The sequence below is a fragment of the Drosophila albomicans genome, chromosome 3 (genome assembly GCF_009650485.2).
Source record: "Drosophila albomicans strain 15112-1751.03 chromosome 3, ASM965048v2, whole genome shotgun sequence".
In the NCBI taxonomy this organism is placed as follows: Eukaryota; Metazoa; Arthropoda; class Insecta; order Diptera; family Drosophilidae; genus Drosophila; species Drosophila albomicans.
This window is the reverse complement of record NC_047629.2, coordinates 30890565-30910624: the sequence shown is the minus strand read 5'-3', so window position 1 is coordinate 30910624 and position 20060 is coordinate 30890565. Positions and strand designations below refer to the sequence as shown.

Genomic DNA, 20060 nt, shown 5'->3' with positions numbered 1-20060 from the left:
GAAGAATTTAGTAAATAAATCTGCATGCTTTCTAAATAATTAACATGCCTTAGGCCCATGACAAGCCATCGTCGTCATCCCCTGCTGCAGTCATTCACTTTCATTTTTAAGTGGATCCCAGCAGCCACTCATTGAGTTATTCAACTCGAGTCTGAGTCGGGCAAGTGCTGACACATGAATGGGAGAACAAAAACATTGTCTGTTGTTGTTCGCTGTGAATGATTGCAACGCATTTGTCTGGCAGGATCTAAGGATCTGAAGGAACATCAACCACATTCCGCACTCCATATTCCACAATTTACACACGAGTTCCAATGCAGCACCTGAGCCTGTTAATAATGGCATGTAATTAATATTTTGATAACAATTCGAGCCGCAACGACGACGGATTGTTTCATTAATTAAGTGAGAACGCTTTAAGGCAATTGGTGGAGCACAAATTTCCTTTATTGCCCAATAAGTCATAAAGTGCATGTTGACGAAATCTTCGACTGAGAAAGAGCCCATTAAATGCAGCCCAAGACTGCCGCTGCTTAACACTCCAGTGGAATAAGTATCCATCAGATACTCAGCTATACGAAGCATCGTGGTCATAGCGTTTGAGTTACGAGTGTGCCAGCATTTTAATTGCTTAGGAAATTATACCGTAAAACCATATTTGCTATAGGTGCTGTCTTGTCTGCGCTTAAAGATACGACAACAGATACATTTAGGGGTGCAGATACAGATACTACTGAGCACAACTGCATGCATATAAATTTAAGTGATGTTGGCGCATAAACGATTTAATGGCCGAAATAAATTGCCAAATAAAAAGAAATGCTCAGAAATTCGTTTGCTTTTTCTTCGCAATCAAAGTTAAACACGCTCTGAATTCATTTAAAGCTAGCATCGGCAATTTGTTGTTATGCTGCTGCTGTTTTAACCGACTTCAACTAACCATCTCCCAAAACACTCAAAAATGGCGACAAACTAATTCACATGCAACCGCAAAACTGTTTCCGCTTATCTTGCGGGGTTTCTCGTTGTGAATTATAGCTTGTAGCATGCCAAATAAAGACAGAAAGAGGGAGAGAGAGAGAGAGACCAATAAAAGTGTGGCCAAGATAAGCAGAGTGGCTAAAAGGCACAACACAATGTAACAAGCGATGATTTCTGTTTGTATATCTGCGTATCTGTGTGTGTGTGTGTGAAACAAAAGCGACTAACATAAACACAAACTGACAAAAGAAAAGCTTTTGGCTATGATTTGTGCAATGCCAAAGCAGAAGATAGCGCTGCAAAGATACTTTCAGCATTTGTTGCAAGTGCAACAAAACGCCAGCTGATAACCGGTTAAGTTGCAGATACTCGTTCATTTAGAGAGCGGCAAGATGTAATATCTTAAAGCTTTTAAGGCTCAAGCACGCCTGCACAACTTTTGTTTGGACTTCTTTTTATTTTTGCCTATTTGCTACTTCGGGTTGGCTTCTTGGTCACTTTCCACTCCACTCCACTCCACTCTCCACTCGGCACTCTGCGCTTCCCTCAGGCTTTTACAGTAAGATGAATGCCTTTGCTTATCTAGTTGCCCGCTGGCCACTCTATTTTCTGTTTATTTCGGATTTGGATTCGGGTTCAGCTACACACAGCTGCTGGTTGCCTTTGGATTTAAGTTTGCGATTGGAATTGAGTTGAGGTTCTCGCTTCAGGTTCTGTTTCTATTTCAGTTGCTTTTACTGTTTCAGTTTCAGCTTCAGCTTCAGCATTTGGTTTCCGCCTTTCGTTGCCTGTCAAACGGTGTGTTAGGCCACAGAAAACAGATACGGAAATGGATACGCTTGCCACCCGAGTGTATCGCTCTTTGAAAGCGATATGTCTGCACTGTGGTCGGTGTTTTGGGTTTACTTTGGAGTTAACGCCAACTCCATAGCACAAACCACACACACACACACACACACACACATTTCACACCATTCTCCCCTGTCCCGTGACTTGGATATCTTTCAGCTTGACAGCATCTCAACTAATATAATGCCCAATTTTCTGTGGTTTATGGCTTACAACTGTCAATGCCTCGTCCGACTATCCATCTAGCCATTGAGTGCTGCTCTCTGTGTGCATGTGTGTGTGTGTGTGTGTTTATGTGGGGTCTTTGGCAGCCATTCTGGTCACTCAAAGGACAACCCTCACCACCTCATCGCACAAAAGGTGCCTTTGTTGAGCTTTTTAAGCATTTGATTAAGGGATTTTTTGTGCTTTGCTCTTCGAAACATTGAAAGGTCGTTATTTAAATTGATATAAATGATATGTCTTCGTTTACGTTGCAGCTCCTTAGCTGCTCCTCTTCTGCTTCTTTTCTTGCTTGACTGATTTGGCCTCAAATTGTTGGCGTTGACATTTTGGTTTCAGCAAAGTTTTCACTAAGTGAATTTCCAATGAGTGCTAAGTGACGTTGATTTATCATATGAGATATGCGCACGCAAACATTCAACTCGTGTATGTGCATATAGCCGCATTATTTGAACCATTCGCTTTGACGAATCAACCAAACATTGCCCCAAAACCTTAGAATGCCGTAACATGCCAAAGAGAATGCCAAGTTGTTTACGCAGCTGTTTGGCCCGCATTCGCAGGCAATTATTGAATTAAGACAAAAGCAAATAATCTGTTTGCCTTAAAACATCTGTTATTGCGGCCAAAATAAATTCCAACAACAACAGCAACAATCAATCTAAATACGTATACGAATGTGTAAAAGCTGCCGCACGTTGAGCATGTTAGCTTCATGTTTGCTTTTAGCCCGCACAGCGTTCATCGCCTCAGTGGCCTAATGGATAAGGCATCGGCCTCCTAAGCCGAGGATTGTGGGTTCGAGTCCCATCTGAGGTAAATGTGCGAGAAGCTTCTTTTTACTTTTTTTAAATTTTATCAATATAGAAAACTATTTTTAAAATATATATAAGCATTAGAAAACATCTCTGTTAATTATTATAATTTTTATGTAGTAAAATCGTATTTTTTTGACTTCTGATAAATCCAATAAAAGGCATGTATGAAAAATGCTCAGAACATGTTTTTAAAATTCAAAATTATTTATACAAAAATGTATATATAAAATAAATTCCATGCGTGATATGAACCCGCAGCTACGCTACACCATAACCAGCTCGCTACGAATGCTGGCAACAACAACAATCTTTGCGTTGTGTCTAAAGTTGAATAAGCGAAGCGATTCACTCAATATCGCAAGAGTGGCAGCGCAGTAGGAGCCCAATTGACTAAAATAGAAGCAAAATATATGCAATAAAACTAAACACAATAAAAAGAATATAAAAATGTAGTAATATACATACATTAATGATAAGAAAAAAATAAGTTTGCATTTATTTAATTACAAAACCAAATGAAATGCAGCCTAAAAGGCAGCTTTCGTTAATTTAATTTCTGCCTAAAATATTATTCTTTTTTTTGTATTTATAGTCATCACTGCCAGCGTAGATTAATTTCTTTTCAATCCATATAAATGCTGTTGGTTTAGCTGCAATTCACATCGGCTTACTGTGGTGGCGATCATATTCACAGTCGCTTGACAGCATAAGCTGAGAAGAAACTTGTTATCTCAGCAGCGGTGAGCGATATCTTTCGGTTAGCAACAAACACACCAAGAAATAACTGATGTTGTCATCGATGTCTAATTGGATGCAGATGGCTCCGAGAAGACCAGGAGCATTGAGGTCTAGATGATTGACCTTTGTCTGCATAGCATTGGATAAATTGCTTCCACAGATGTGTTAAAAGCCTCGATTAGGCCGACCGAGCAGCATTGAAGGCTGGTTTCAGTGTGCAATAAGCAAAGAGTGCTAAGCAACTGCTAAGAGAGTTTTCAGTTCAAATTGTTCTTCAGTAAATTATTATAATAATAGTTGATTTAAATTATTGCATCATCCTATTAATATTATATCTATAAACAATGTTATAAATTTATTGAAGACTTTTCGTGTCGACCACCAGCATATCAATTTGAATAATTTATGAATAACATATATTAATTTCTCAAGATAAGCAAATTGCGAATTTTTTCATACACTTAAACGGTCAATGATCATGTGGTCATGTGGAAATCCCTTATTTTAATAGTAGTAATAAATTCTTAAGCTTGCGCTAAAAAATTCAGTCAATACTAGAAATAAAAAATGTAGTAAATGAAGATACCAATTGGTAAATAAAAAGCATTCTACGAAATCTTAAGTTCAATATAAAAAACGAAATATTTTCTAGACTTAGTATAGATTTGATGTATTGATTTAGTCATATTTCCATTCAATGTCAATGCTTAGAAACGAGTGCTTCCAGTAATGTTAGAATTAAATTTTTAAAGTAAATAAATAATTGAAACTAAAAAGAACCGATAATTGATAATAGATTACGTTAACATACTTGTTGTTAACGTAAATAAACAAATAAAAATAAAGAATTGTAGTTCATTTCAAATTTACAATAAAAATAAAAATAAAGAACTGTAGTTAATTTCAAATTTGAAATATTTTCTGACTCTTCAAAAATATTACATAATTGATGATGGAATTTTTACATACGCATAAAAAAACAAAACTTTCATATACCGCAAAAATCACATTCCCAAACACTGACGTCAGCCGCCACGAGTTTTTAGTTTTTTTTTATTTTTTTTTTGCCGTGATGCTCCAATAAGTTGTGCAAATTTTTTGTATGTTTTCAAACATGACACCCAAAAACTTGGAGGTATAGAAAATAAATTTATGGAAATATTTGCACATCAATTTGGCTGCTTGGCAAACGGCAAGCGGTTTGCTCTCTCCAACTCCCCCGAACACACTCTTCAACTGACTGCCAATCACCGACACCAAACAAAAAAAAAAAAAAAATGAAATAAAGGAACAAAAAAAAACGTAGGGGGGAGGTCGGGGCAGTGTAACAAGCAAACACCTTTGGCTTCATTGAACTTGCCGCTTCGTGTTACAAATGCCAGGCAAAGTTTACTTTCCACATACGTAAACCGAATCAATTTCTGGTATGGAGAGGGAAGTATTTTTCAGCGATAAACTCAAGTTACACACCTTGCGAGGAGGGAGATGCATCGACTACAAAATGTTGTGTAAAATTTGCAAATGCAATAAATAAACTCGTTTCGTTTGCGTGGCAAGGAGACGTCTACAAAGTAGTGTGAGGATGTCTGCCCTTCTTCTCCTTCTTTAAGAGAGAGAGAGACTCCCCCGTTCCACCCTCAATCTGAAACCATGTAACGGCTTGTTTTTAGCTTTTTTTTTCTCGCACTAAACCAAAAGTGCGCCACATGTGGCTCCAACTGCTTGTTTTTGCTGCCTTTTTTCGGTTGCGCTTGAGCTTTTCCTTTTCACGTTTTTCGTTTTTCGTTTTTCCCCAAAGCATCCCTAAAAAGTATGCAAATAATTTTTGTACATCGTCGGCGCTTTGCCTCTCATATTTGATATTCAGTGTCAGTTGGCGGAAGGGTTACGAATATAAGTTATTGAAATTTGCATGCAAGCATGGCTGGGCGGGCGAGAGAATTCCAAAGGGTGGCAAAGCCCATGTAAGGCAAACCAATTTACAACACTTGCGTTCCTCGTTTCGCACTCGTTCCCTTGTGGAATTCACCGGGGCACCGAGTTGCTTATTGTTTAGTCATATACTTCTGGTATAAATCTGATGTTTGAAAGTTTAACCGAGAGTTTTACATGCGATTATAAAGAGGTCTCGGTGGGCGTAATTGTTTCGCACTAGACGCTTGATTATGTTGCGTTTATTTCGAAGAGGAGCAAGAGGAATTGATTAAAGAAGAAATATAGAAATTTCAGAAACATTTCCTGAACAACCCTGCACAAAAAAAAGAACACAACACTGAATTCTGTTTATCCATATTCTCATAGCAGCCAACGCAATTTCCAAACAAACTTCGCTCATCGAAGTTTAAATTGCAACTCGATAGGAGCGCGTATTGGGGATTTGCAGGCACTCGAAACTCCAAATAGCAAGTAATTGCCACTTTTTGTGCTCTCGATGAGCACCACTATCATCTACTACTGACCCACATTGCGCATTTATCACACATACGACGAGTAAACCACAACCGTGACTAAACCGGAAAAAACGATTCCCCTGCCACTCAAATGAGAAAGTGAACTTTTGCTATCACAAGTGAACCGTGTAGTTGATGACGTTCTTCTTGGTCGGGGAACGTCATCAACTACACTGCGGAATCGGCGGGTTCTTCACCCCCAAGCTTGTGTCATACGAGAACATTAATCCCAATCGTATTTCATCACAAACATTCAAACTTAGGCTATTCCCATACCAAAAAAAAAGAGGCCGCCTCCTGATAACACTATCAGCAATATCTAGAGTTTTTTGTTTCTCTTGCTCGTCTTTTTTTCTTGGCTCGTCTACCCGATTTAAAGTCTCCCAGACTTGGCATTCAGTAGACAACCGCCTGTCAAGCTGTCACGATGAGTAGAAAGCCGCGTACATCGAGCAAACAGCGCCCATTCATTCATGGCGCCTCGCTGTTGCTGCTGCTGCTGCTGCTATCGCTGGTAAGTTATTTGCCAGTCCGCGCGTGCCTTTCTTTTCTAACCTTATAATTGCTATTGTTTTAGTTGCAATTCACATCGGTTTCCTGCTATGGCGATCACATCCGCAGTCGCTTGACCAAACAGGCTGAGCAGAATCTTGAAGCCATCACTGGAAATGCTGTTATCCAGGCCACCGAAGTGATTGATGGTGTTGTGGATGATCTGCTCATTTTGGACTCACAGAATAGTAAAATGCTCGATTACCTCAGCAGCTGTGAGCGGTATCTTGCCGTTAGCCACAATCACACCAAGGAAACACTGGAGTTCTTCTATGACATTGTCGATGACTATTTGGATTCAGATGCCGCCGAAAAAACGACGAACATTGAGACCCAACTGATTGCCTTCTGCCTGCAACGCAATGGCTTCGATCGCTGGAAGCGCACCGTTCAATTGCGCACCAATCAGCTGCTTAAATCCTTTGGCAAGAAGATCCACAAATATGCTGAATCACTCGACAAGGAGGAGCGTCTGGTACTTGAGCATCATTGGAAGTTGGTTTCAGTGCGCAATGGGCAAAGGAAGCTGGAAAAGTTTCGAGATTTTATTAGCTGGTTGGCGCGATAAGAGCGCTCAGCAACTACGCATCGAGATGACATAGTGAAGATCTTCTCCTCAGTTTTTTAATTACATAATTCTCATCAATTAATTATAATAATAACAGATCATTTAATTTATTGCATCATCTTATCAATATAAACAATGTTATAAATTCATTTCAGACTTTTCCGTGTCAAAAGCAACATATCTATTTTGTATAATTTATGAATATAATTTATTTCTCAAGATAACGATAATATTTTTATACATTTAAAGGGGCAATGATCCATGTGCCGTGTGGAAGAATTGTGTTTTATTAGTGCCAATAAAGAGTATAGTTGGTCAATACAAAAAGAAATAAAATATTTAGCTAAATGAGATACATACAACAACATTCGCATTCCAATTTAAAAATAGATAGCCTCTTTATCTTTGTCTTCTCTGGCTATCTGCATGTTGTTATCTCTATCTCTGTATCATAAAACAAGTTTCATGAATGGCTTTTGTGTTTATTATCTAAGCATGCTCGAACATTTAAATTTATGCATTCAAATCTATATTTAAATTAATTATCAACTAATTATGTTTTGAAAGAACTTTCTATTGAATTTGGTTTATTTATTATTCTTGTAAATATCTGTTGTCAAGTTCAAGCTAAATTTATGCTAATCTCCATTTAGCTGCTCTGATCAATAATAGTATGGTTCACTTATGGTGCATACTCCCGGATTTCCTAATTTAAATTATGTAAATAATAAATAGTTACCAGCACGTTTAAATGACTGGCCAAAGTAATTAAAGCAAATAACTATAAAAATTCACAAAAATCTATTTGATTTCTTTAGCTTCTATTGAATAACCAAGCTTGCAGAAACCATATCAAATTTCGACTATAGTTTACATGTGTATATCGTGCTTGCAACTTTGAATTCACACTCTTCAACATGTCTATTTCCAAACTCTCTAAGTGCACATGCACTCTGCAAAACTTCAACGAGGGAATATAAAAGAAAAAAACTTTGCCAGTGGCAATGAAAAAGTTTTTCATGCCCCACAAAAACTTGCAAAAAATTATAAAACTGAATATGGAAGCTACGAAATTTAGACAAAACAACAATGCAACAACAAAACATGGCATCCTGAGAAGTAAAGTGATACTTTTTATAGCACCCAAAATTGCAGACAGCCCAAGAAAGATGTAAGACTTATTTCTGCACACACACATTTACTCGCTCTCCTTGAGTAAGGAGAGTGGCTGATGCAACTGGCTAAAGAAAAATGGCAACTGCATTTCCTGTCTGAAAGCTGACAAAGTGCTGAGTGCATTTACGACTTTTAACTGACATGCTTGTGCATCTCTGTGGCGTTTTTCTTCTTGGAAATATATAGAGATTCTGTTCTAATGTATAAGCAACGATATTAGAAAAGAAAATTAAAATACTTAATCATGGAAACATAGGAAACTCAATAAATTCGAAGATAAATAAATTGTAAACAAAATAGAATATGTACTTTTTACTAAATACAATAATAAAGACAGTATTTATGATTCTTAAAAATTGGATTGCCATCAGAACCAAATAATTTAATATGATTGTACAATCTGGTATATTGAATGTGTATAAATGAATCAATATACCAAATATAGCCTTCGATATAGTTTAATATATTTTTGTAAATATTATATTTTTTATTTCTATGTCACAATGGAACACACTCAATACAGTATATGCTGTAACATTATAAAATCAATATCTTTCATCGTTGATTGAAAACAATTAGCAATATTTTCAGTTTAAAAATCATGTAAATTATTCAAGACCTTGACTTTGGCTTTCATATTGATTTATCCAATTGTATCAATTTGGTATCTATAACAGAAAAAAATCAATAAAACAATATAACTGGTTCTTATCTTTTTGACTTACCAATACAAAAAAAAACCTAAACGTGAAATTTAGTTTTTCAATTTTATATACATATATATACTGTGCTCCTATTGCTCATGGATAGAACAAAGACCCAGTCTCCAAATACACCAGATGCAAAAAGGAATAAAGCAAAAGCACCAAAATAAGCAAATCGCTATGATTATAATAAAATTTATTTCGGAAATTGTATGAACTTTATCGTCATCAGGTTTCAAAGTTCGATTAATTTCTTTAAACATTTTATGATTTTCCAACAACAACAATTTTAAAAACTGAAGATAAAATCATGGCATTATATGTATGTTAAATATATTTATCAATTTCACGAGATTACTGTATTTAGCTTAGATCATAAACCGAAATTAGTATATTCATGCAAAACTAATTATCTGTGCATTTTATCATAGAATATTCCAAAATTGTCCAATTGAACATTCTTTGATAACTTGCAAGATGTTGATTTAATATTACATTCAAAATTTTTACAGTATTGAATCCATTTTGTTCGGGTTATCACCTAGATGTTAGGGCAAAAAAACGATATAGAATCTGCTTTCAAATCAGTGCATCCAACTCACACATTTAATCAGACATAATGTTGCTCACTCGTACAGAATCCCATTCGCCAGAAGATCCAAATCATGAATGGAATGCAGCACAAGCACCAAAAGAGACTGACTACCAATATGATGACCCAGCTGGTTGTCGAAATCGGTGGATTCTTGTCTGGTGGCCAAGTTGATTTCTCATAATTGTCAAAGTCTATAGTGCTCATAATGTGTATGACATTTCACATAATTTTTAAAGTGTTTATAACTTTTAAGCCAGGGCAAACTATTTATTATGAAGTTGCTTTCAACATGGCAAATTTATGAAATACATTATTAATTTGATGTTGAAAAATGTATCAAATAATTTACCAATGAATAGCAATGTTCAATTTATTAATGTGACATGAACTTGTCTGCAATTACTGCTGAATTTCAATTGATTTGTAAGTAGATCTGACATCCCGACCCTTGCATTGTGCCAACTGCAATACTCAAGAGTCTGTTGAATTTCAAAAATTAAGAAGCTCAAAGTCAAGTGCACTCTTAACTCCTTCCCAGGGGAGAGTTTGTCATGAAGTGACTTCTAATGATGCCCGGCAATCCACTCACACAAGTGCTCATTAAACACACGCACACATCATCGCACACACACACGCAGGTTCACACTCGCATATAATTTTTCGCAAGAAGAAAAAAAATTGTATACAAATTAATGAAATGCATTAAGGGAACTAGATGCGAATTGTACGCTGTGAATTGTGACCTGGGACTTGTGACTGGGTCGCAGAGTGCCTGCGCTCGTTAGCGTTGTACTCACACACATACATACTATATACATATATCATGTGTGTTAGGTGTGCACACACTCATGTGAGAAGCAAGGAACCCAACACAACCCTCTCCCAAGCACATTTGCAAAACACTCGCCTTGCCCATCATTATCATAATTTGAATACGTTTCTAGCGAGTTTTAAAATATTCATGCGAGTTGAAAGATTTTCAAGTGTTCGCACGTGTGTGTGCATTATAACGATTGTACGAGAGGTGTGTATGTGTGTGTGTGTGTTTGCCTTGTGTGCAAGAGAGAGTCCCTGATTATTATGGCTATATTTGTGTGGCCATTAGAGAACGCTCTCTCACCTCACGACAGCTGCTTAATGGTTGCCTCTTAAAACAATGAAAAATTCAAATAAATCCCTTAGATTCAGTGGGGCATAATTTAAATATTAATGCTATGCTAAAATATTGAGACAAATTAAGAAAATGAAGAATAATGGAATCAAAATTATAAATCAATCATTATTTGTTACCTAATTTTTTCTTTTTTTTATTTATTATTATTAAAAATTCTCCAAAAAATCCAATTTTAACAAATAATTTATATTTTCCAATATTTGGGAGAAAGAACATAATGTAACATAATAATTGCTTACAGCCTTTGGTACATACCATTTATAAAATATTTATATCATCTATCATCTATTAAATATTAAATACTGCAATACAATTAGCAATTGATTGCTTAAGATAAAATGAAAACAAACACGCTTACATTTTATACTAAAAATGATTAACTGTAATAGGCGCATATAAAACGCAATTTAGCTTTAATAGAGAGCACACACACAAATATCACGCTAACATCATTATACATTAATCGCAGCATTTGTCAACTATTAGGGGAATTAGCAACTGCTGTGGGCTAATTCAAAGGGTAACCATTGGCAACTCAGCGTTGGCTTTGGCGTTGCATTCAAAGGTCGCCCTGGCCCCCGCAATCCAAAAAGCCGCTCGGCTACGAACAACTTAAATGTCAGGCAAAGCGACAACGAATGCGCATTCAGCATTCACAAATACTCACACAGTCACACACACATACACATATATATGTATGTATACATATAACGTCGTCATACACGTGGCTGCATGTCAAAGTGTAAAGTTTTGTGGCGCAAAAAAGTGGCTCAAAGCTCACGAAAAAAGCACTCGTTGGGGATGCGAGGATGAGGATGAGGGTGAAGTGGCACGCAGCGGGGGATGACGTTGTTGTTGGCTGTCAAAAGCGCCGCTTGTCGATGCTAAAAGTTACGTTTGGCTTTTGTTGTTGTAGTTGTTGTTGTTGCTATTGCTGTTGCTGCTAGCAACCCTTTTAGCTATTGCAATTTTTACCTGACTGCCGCGAGCTCAAAAGTTGCCCACTTTGCAAAGGGGTGTCGAGAGAAAGGTTTTAAAACTGTGTGAGCACAGCTCAAAAAACTAACGCTCATTCCTATTGCTGATATTTTGATGCTTGTGCTGTTGGTGCTTGCTCGCTTGGATTAAGACTGCAGTTGGAATCCTCATGTGAACGTACGAGACACACAAGCTACATGTGAAGGGTAAGTCTTAAGAAAACAACTCATGGTTCAAGCATCATACGAAGGAAAGCAATTTGTGAAGCATTTATGTTGAAGTTACCTTACTTGTATACCCATTTTTAAATGAATACCTAATTAAAAAATAACTAATCTGCTGCATCCGTACACAGAGAGAAAGTCTTATATTGAAAAGTACAATCATGATTTTGTAAATTATTCTAATAAATTTCAAGAAACAAGAATTACAGATAGAAAATTCTTAAAACAAAATATCGGTTTTCAACTATTGTTTTAAGGCATATGTTACAGAGTTTGCTTGTCTCGGAGATTTTCACTACACATTTTTAATGAAAGCTAAATAATGCGTGATTATTCATTAAATATACCAAATAAAACTCCCAATTTGGTATATCGATTACTACATCACAGAGTACGAAATATACCATATTATCAACCAAAGCAACTAAGACTTGAATAAGAATGAATTCTTAAATTTCATAAAAAAAAACCAATATAGAAATATTGTATAATTGTATCTTGATTTAAGATTTAATTTTTTTTTATCAATTCAATATTTAATTATGATTTGAAAATATATTCTCTATCTTAGCACGCATTAATAATAATATACGTTTTTCAATCAAGGATTTTGGCATTCTAAGTTATCTTTAAGAAATTCCCCCTCTTTACAGCGAGCTCATATCACATCCGTTATCTCATTTTTGCCAAATGGCCGTTTAGGCTGATTTTGTTTTGTTTTTTTATTTGACTCCCCCACAAAAAAAGTAAAGAAACGAATAGAAAGCCAACGCAATCATCATCATTATCTTCTCAAGGGCCGATCATCGCGTTGCCATCGTAATATTCATTGGCACTCAAGCAATGCGACCGAATTGCAGTCGTAAACTTGATTGTAATAGTATAATTTTTTTCATAATATATATACACAAGCATACACGTCCACATTGTGGCCTATTTGGCCCAGTTTAGGTTCAGGGTCCAGCTGCCTATGATTGTTGAGAATGCGAGTGCGAGTGTGAGTGTGAGTCTGAGTTTGAGTATTGTTCGTTGTCGAGTGGGTGTCTTTCATTTTCATGCAATTTTTATGTGCACTCTATTCGTTACCGTTATGCGAGCTTATTTATAAGCACAGTCCCCGCACTCGCCCCCGCTGTCAGGACGGAAGCTGACGCATAATCCGCCCCCAAAGACCTTTCGTTAAGATTGCGAGTCCTTCTTCCTTCTTCCCATGCCGAAAAGTTATTGTTATCCTTTTGTTTTAGTGGAGCGTCGTCGTACATGGCATGTGTATCTACTTTTTTATGCTGCCCTGCCACGCCCCCTTTCTCGGTCCACACCACTGATAGCCAGCCATGCTCTGCACGCCTCTGCTCGCACGCTGCACGCATTGATTCATAATACATAAATATAAATATTGCGTATACGCAGCATTGCCTTAACAGTCATTGCCATAAATTCTTATAAACGTGCAGGGCGAAAGGGAACGAACGATTTGCGAGGAGGAGTGTGAGAGAACGTCCGGCGCAAAGGCACACAAAGACGCCGAGTCATCAATCTTTTAGCATTTCACTTAGAAGATATACGAGTATGTATTTGCGAATCGCCCTCAGGAACTTCCACCTCGCTCCAATGCACTCGTGCTTGTATTCGTATTGTATTGTGGTGGCAAGACCTGGTTTTGCTTCTCGCTCTACTTTCAATATTTGTGCATAAATATTAATATTGCATGACCATGTTTATTTGTTTGCTCAATGTGGGCCACGCCCTCTAAGATCGCCATCCTTCTCATGAAATTGTAGCTTAAGTTTTGAAGTCAATGTTGTGGCAACTCTTGCAACCTTCCGCATATCATAAAATTGATTCATTAAATTGAATTATGGTTTTATATACATACAATTAAAATTACTCTTTAAGAGTGGCGTCTTGATTCATTTTATAATTTTTCTAATCAATAGATGTTTACCTTCTGAACAATATAAGTAAAACTATGGGTATTAGTTGTAATCTTACTATTAGTTGTAGTAATAAGCTGTTTATTTATTTAGTATATAATATATGCAAATTGATTCATTAAATTGAATTATGATTTTATACTTAACTCCAGTCGCACTTCAAAATTTACATAATTTAGAGGTTTTCAAATATAATATATGTTACCAACCTAGATAATCTAAGTTGGTTTATTAATTCAAAATTTTATCTTGATATTCATTAATAAAATAATAATAATTTATTGCGAATATTATTTAACTTTTCATTTACTGCTGTCGAAATTAAGATAAATTTCTTTTGTTGATTTGAAGTTAGAAATGCAAATGGCAATTAAAATCTGTAAATCATAAAAATATTAATTAACAATTGAAATTTAAGAGTAAAAATTTAATCCATAGCATAAGCTTAATTTATTGATGTATGGAGAAATGAAAAAGTGTCTTTATCATGGATAAACTAATATTAATCCTGATTAAATGGTTTACAAAAATGGATAATTTTAAAATTATAAATTTAACAATATTTTTATATTAAAGATGTAAAAGGAAATGATTGGATATTTGCTACAAATTCAATTGGATATATCTCATATGCTGTCTATGTCACCTAACGAGTGGAAAACCTCTATTTACGGTTTAACGATTTCAATTTTATCTCACTCTTTCCAATATAATAGCCCGAAAATACAGCAGACTCTACTTCTCACTTCTTACGCTCAATGCAAATGCCAAATTTTGGGCGCCCTGGGGCAAGTGTCTCATGCAAATGTCTTAAAAGTAAAAATAATAGATGATTGTCTGTGGAGTGGAGTGGAGTGGAGTGGAGTGGAGTGGAGTGGAGTGGATGTGAATGTGAATGATATGGAAAGTGCACCCCCGGCGTGAATATCGCCGTTGGACAAATCACAGCACATGTTGGCATTAGCTACGAATTATGACCAGACAAGTGCAGTCACAGAAGGAGTCAGAAGGAGGCGTGTACATCGATGCAGGACACACTCGAGAAATACGAAAGACACATTTTATTGATGTTAATTTAATGCAAAAAAATAAAACAGGCGGTTCTGCAGCGGAAATAAAAAGAAAACCAAAAAAAATAAATAAAAAGAAAACGAAGCCAAGCAAGACCGAAATAAAAGATTTGCATATAAACAGGCGTCGATACACACACAGATACACACACAGATATATATTCGTATATATAGTATAGAGTCAGACACAAACTACGAGTTCACAGACAGAAGCATTCCGCCAACATTTGCATAACAGACGGGACCCGAAACTGTCATTGCCAAGGTTTTACATCCGCTTGCCGCAATCATTGTCTGTGTCGTTGTCCAAAGGGGGAAGGCGAAAAATTGGTAGTGGAGGTAGAATGGAGTACTGAGGGGTGTACTCCCCGTCCATCAATAATATTTATGGCGTCGTCTCATTCTTAAATTGTCCACGCGACATATGCAAGTGGATATTGCTCTATTTTCAAGTGGATGCCGTTTCCATTCTGATACCCATTAAACTTGCAAGTACGAATACGAAGCAGAATTTTCCGTATATCGTTTTGTTGCCAACAATTTATTGGCATGTGTAAACAGCCGACACTTCGATGCGAGCTGCTTCTTCCCCTCCTGCCCATCCAAAAGCATTTCAATATAATTGCAAATATTTAAATTCAATGCAAAGTCGTCTTATCGCCGCGTTCCCCGTCATTGGATGTGTGTAATATTGAACGCTGAAATTTATTGCCCATCGCTAGAGAAATCCGTATTGGAATCTCGCAACAACCGTAGCAAAATATATCCGTTAACACATAATGTGTGAGTGTGGCGCTAATTATTTGGGCCCCAATTGATGGGCCAAAATGCGCGTTAAATAAATGGCATTACGACGGGTTAATTAAATTCCTCTTGACAAATGACAGCTATTGATGGTTTCGGTTTTAGATATTATAGCAAATCAGCAGAAAGGTTGAAAATGTTTGCCATTAACTTTTATTAGACCATTAGACATCAAACATAACTTAATTATGGTCTATATATCATTTACCCAAATTATGGGATTAAATACCAGTTTTTATTTTTAATTGATGGTTATATTATTATTGCATGTTAAAAATAATTACGATAAACTTTTATTAGACTACGTATTTTTATTATTTATTTAACATTAATTTTGAACATTGCACATTAACTAAATTTATAACTAACTTATAGGCTACAAACAAAACTTAACATTTAAATTGTTGGCTTTGATTGGAAATTTACTTACTATACATGAATGATAGTCGAGCGAAAAGTAATAAAATTTACATCAGAAATATGGTCTAAAATAATATAAAATATATTTAAAAAAAACAAGTTAGAAAGCGATGGTAGAGTGTGCTCGACTGTGTGATACCCGACACCCACTTTGAATAAAAACAAAACAGTGCGGTAATAATGTTAAAATATTCCGAATATACCAATATACCAAATAGTATATTTGGAGCATTGATATAATACTCCATTCAAAATAGATTTTTGTCCACACAAAACTATTGCTTAAGTAACTTCTACAATTTTTATCTGATCACAACCAAATTTTTAGAAATCATAAAGACTATTGTTATTGTTGTATTTGCCAATAATATAGCGTTCAAATTGCGCTTGTCTGCTTGCACAAATAAAGTATTCTGACGAAAGGATGAAATGTATGTGATTAGCTTTTTTACAAAAATACTTTTTATTTAGTATAAATTAAGGACAACAAAACACTAACCAAATTTTCAATAAAATTAAGAACTTTATCAAGTAATATTGTGATATGTTAAACAAAAATTATTTACTTATGATTTTGGTCATTCAATGAATTATTCTTATATTGTAAGTACATTCATATTTTGTCTTTTAAGTAAATTATTTGTATATGGTAAGTGAAAGCCATGTAAAGCTGCAATCCTTAATAGCGTAAAATTGATTTACAACTTTTGGGATTTAAAAAGGAAAACCAGAAGCAAACTTAATGCATATCCAAAGGTTTAATCTTTGAATCAAAAGTTGCCTGCTCCACTCCAGCTTGTGCTGAGGCACTCACCAGCTCACCAGCATGTAAGTATATAAATATTGTACTTGCGCTGAAGCGCATAAATAATTTACACAAATCACCCACTAAGCTAGCTGGCACAGTTCAAGGCAGCGACTGCAACCATCAATTCCCCACTCCAGATTCCATAGCCATCGATGTGACAGAAAGCGTTCTCGTTCCTCCTCGGATCCATGGCCTGGCTTGCCACACACAAAATTTTTGATAGATTTGGCGCTGGCTGTGGCATGCAGCGCGCATGTAAACATCGGCTTTTGTTAATCAAATTAAGTGCAAGTTAATGTGCGCACCACCCACAAATGTAACTCCCACATTGAGCTGAGCTGAGCTGAGCTGAAGAGAATTATTGCAGAACATTATTCGATTTTTACTTGGTTGCTTCACTTTGTTTGCCCACTCGAAAATGATGAATAATAAATTGCTAATCATAAATATTGCGAAATCAGGCGATGAAATGAGCAGCAGCCAAAAAGAAGGAAAAAAAAAAGGAAGTCTGCCAATATCTGAGCTCTCCTTTTTCGCTGGCTGTTAAGCAATACAATGCCAAAAGTACACATTGTTAAATTGAAAGGAAACAAATGTAAAATTTATACAGCTGCAGTGGCCGCAGCAGGAGACTTTGGACTTCGCTCCATTCAATGTGGAGCTACTCCCGCAGCGCATGCAAAATCAAAGATTACTTAGCGGTGGGTGGAGTCAAGCAGCAGCGGGATAAGAAGCGATAGATGAAGCTCGCTCTGATGCTGGCAGGCGTCTCTAATGGTCTACAAAGTTTGCTCAATTTGCCAACAGGCAGAAACAGTTTTTCATCCATTTTTCATCGTTTTTTTCTTTATTTTTTTATGGTTTTTGTTGTATTAGCGAGTGTAAAGAATTAAAAGTTGAGCCACTTTTTACGCTTCGCTTTTGTTAATTCATTAATTTACAGAGCTTGCAATATTACTTAAGCAGTTCAATTAAAGTTAATTCGTTTACATTCTCTTACGCTGGAAGTGGATATTGCATATCATATTCTCTAGCAAAAGCATTCTTATGCTGCTCGTGATCAACATACAGCCCAAACATTTGAAACTCAGCCCAAAGAAGAACTTCTGAAGCACTTGAAATTTCATGTGTTTCCACCAAACAGTTTTCTGTTTTCCTTGATTATGCTGGAAATCCACAAAGAGATCGTTCAGGCTAAAAGTTGTCATCAAACCGTGAACCCAAAACATTTATTTGTACAAATCTTGCCAGTTAAATATTGAAAGTAGTTTTTGCAATTGTTGATTGAAATTTAAAAGCTAGAGAGCATATATTTCATTTACTCATTCACTTCAATTTGATGCGTAACTGAAATTTCGAGAACTCTTTCAGCTTACCGCAGCAGAGATTACTCAACTTGGCCACAAAATCGTGTTGCGACTGCAACCCCCAATCGATCATATCTGGTGGCCATAATGACGCAACAATCGTTAACCGGTCGAGACCTGGCAACTGACATGCAACTCCAACAACAACAGTCAACTGCCACTCGCACTCTGCTTCCCAGCTCGGTTACTAATTAGCGCTCAGAAATCAATACAACTGGGGCACAAGCATCGCCATCGCAATCAGATTCATTGGGTTACGTGTTGTGCCAGACAAATGCCATTGCGATTGTTCCGGAGCAATCAACACGAATCTGAGCTAAGTCCAACATCGACTCCAACTCTGGAGGTGAAGTGGACTGGACTGAACTGGAATGGAATGGCCGGCAGCAGCTGACAAGCTTCTCATGAGCCAGCCGAAAAATTGTTGACCAAAACTCACATCGAATAGCCATGGCTTGACCAAATAATGTACAAAAGTCAAGTGCAGCACAACGTTGGCAACAGTCGCAGTTCGTTAGCACAAAGTGTAGCAGCCACATTCTCTACATTCAACAGTAGCGGGAAAAGTGAATTGAAACCCCAGTTGTGGCACTTAGAAAGCAAGAGGTAAGTTGTGGTCTCAGCTATATTTCCTGCATTTCGAATCAGCAACAAAGCACTTTTAATTAAATTTCCTGTTCGATACAAATGCAAAAAACATTGCCTACTTTTCTGCGTCCTCCCCCACACAACAAAGAGTCAAACACTCCCACACACACACACACACACACACACACCGACTCGTAACCACAACGTTTTGAGTAAAACAATGGTTGCAACAACAAGAAAAACAACATCAATTTGCAGCGTCTCAGCACGAAGCAGCTGCTCACTCCAAACGCTCAAAGATCACGAATATGCACAAGACACAAGAAAAGATGCTGTACTTAAAAGCCGATGACTGAGTACACTATTCATTTGAATAATAAATTAAGAAATTTCAACCTATTCGAATAGCTTTTATTAAACATTAATAACAATAATAACTTTAATTTTGATATATGTATTAATAAATTTAATATAAAATAATATAAATATATTGAAGACTCCATTGAATATATCACAAAAATAAAAATAAATCATACTTAAACTTTATTCTGAATTCTAAGAAATGATTATTTATTGACCATTAAAAACATATAAATATAATTCAACGAAAATAAACAAAATTGAAAATAGGTAATTAAATACGATTTACTTTCAATTTTAGAATAATTTGAAAAATAAATTTTATTGATTGATAGCCTAATTTACTTTATTGTAAGTAGATATAGTTAGTCAGTTAGTTAGTTATTTCTGATGTCTGCATTTTAACATCAACAAGGTCTCTCATTGGTATTCTGTTAATTTTCTCATTATTTTTAATGGAACCTCAAATACATTACAAATCGAGCCAACATAATTTGGTAATTAAATAGCTCACAATTTTGAGTTTAAGCAAAAAACTTGAAAACATTACAAAGAAGGAATTTAAACCAACATCTGTTTCATGTTACTTATATCAAATTAGCGTTTGTTTAATATTGATTGTAATGATTGTATTGGTAAAATTCAAATGAATGCAAAATATTACAAAATTGTGTTTTTAA

General features: G+C 36.0%; 1 protein-coding gene, 1 long non-coding RNA gene and 1 other non-coding gene across 3 annotated transcripts; 2 read left to right on the top strand and 1 right to left on the bottom strand.

The window, feature by feature from the left end:
- The first annotated feature begins 2798 nt into the window (after positions 1-2798).
- Positions 2799-2871, top strand: Trnar-ccu (transfer RNA arginine (anticodon CCU)). Its single transcript has one exon. It is a non-coding gene; the product is annotated as a tRNA-Arg (tRNA).
- Positions 2872-6471: 3600 nt separating this feature from the next.
- LOC117569902 (uncharacterized) lies at positions 6472-7467 on the top strand. The gene is made up of 2 exons (XM_034251243.2): positions 6472-6572; positions 6636-7467. Exons 1-2 carry the CDS (start codon positions 6486-6488, stop codon positions 7176-7178), a joined length of 630 nt encoding a protein of 209 aa, XP_034107134.1. The 5' UTR covers positions 6472-6485; the 3' UTR covers positions 7179-7467.
- Positions 7468-8808: 1341 nt separating this feature from the next.
- On the bottom strand, positions 8809-9944 carry LOC117569254 (uncharacterized). The gene is made up of 3 exons (XR_004572244.2): positions 9663-9944; positions 9080-9599; positions 8809-9022 (listed from the first exon to the last, which is right to left on the bottom strand). It is a non-coding gene; the product is annotated as an uncharacterized LOC117569254 (long non-coding RNA).
- Between the last annotated feature and the right edge of the window lie 10116 nt (positions 9945-20060).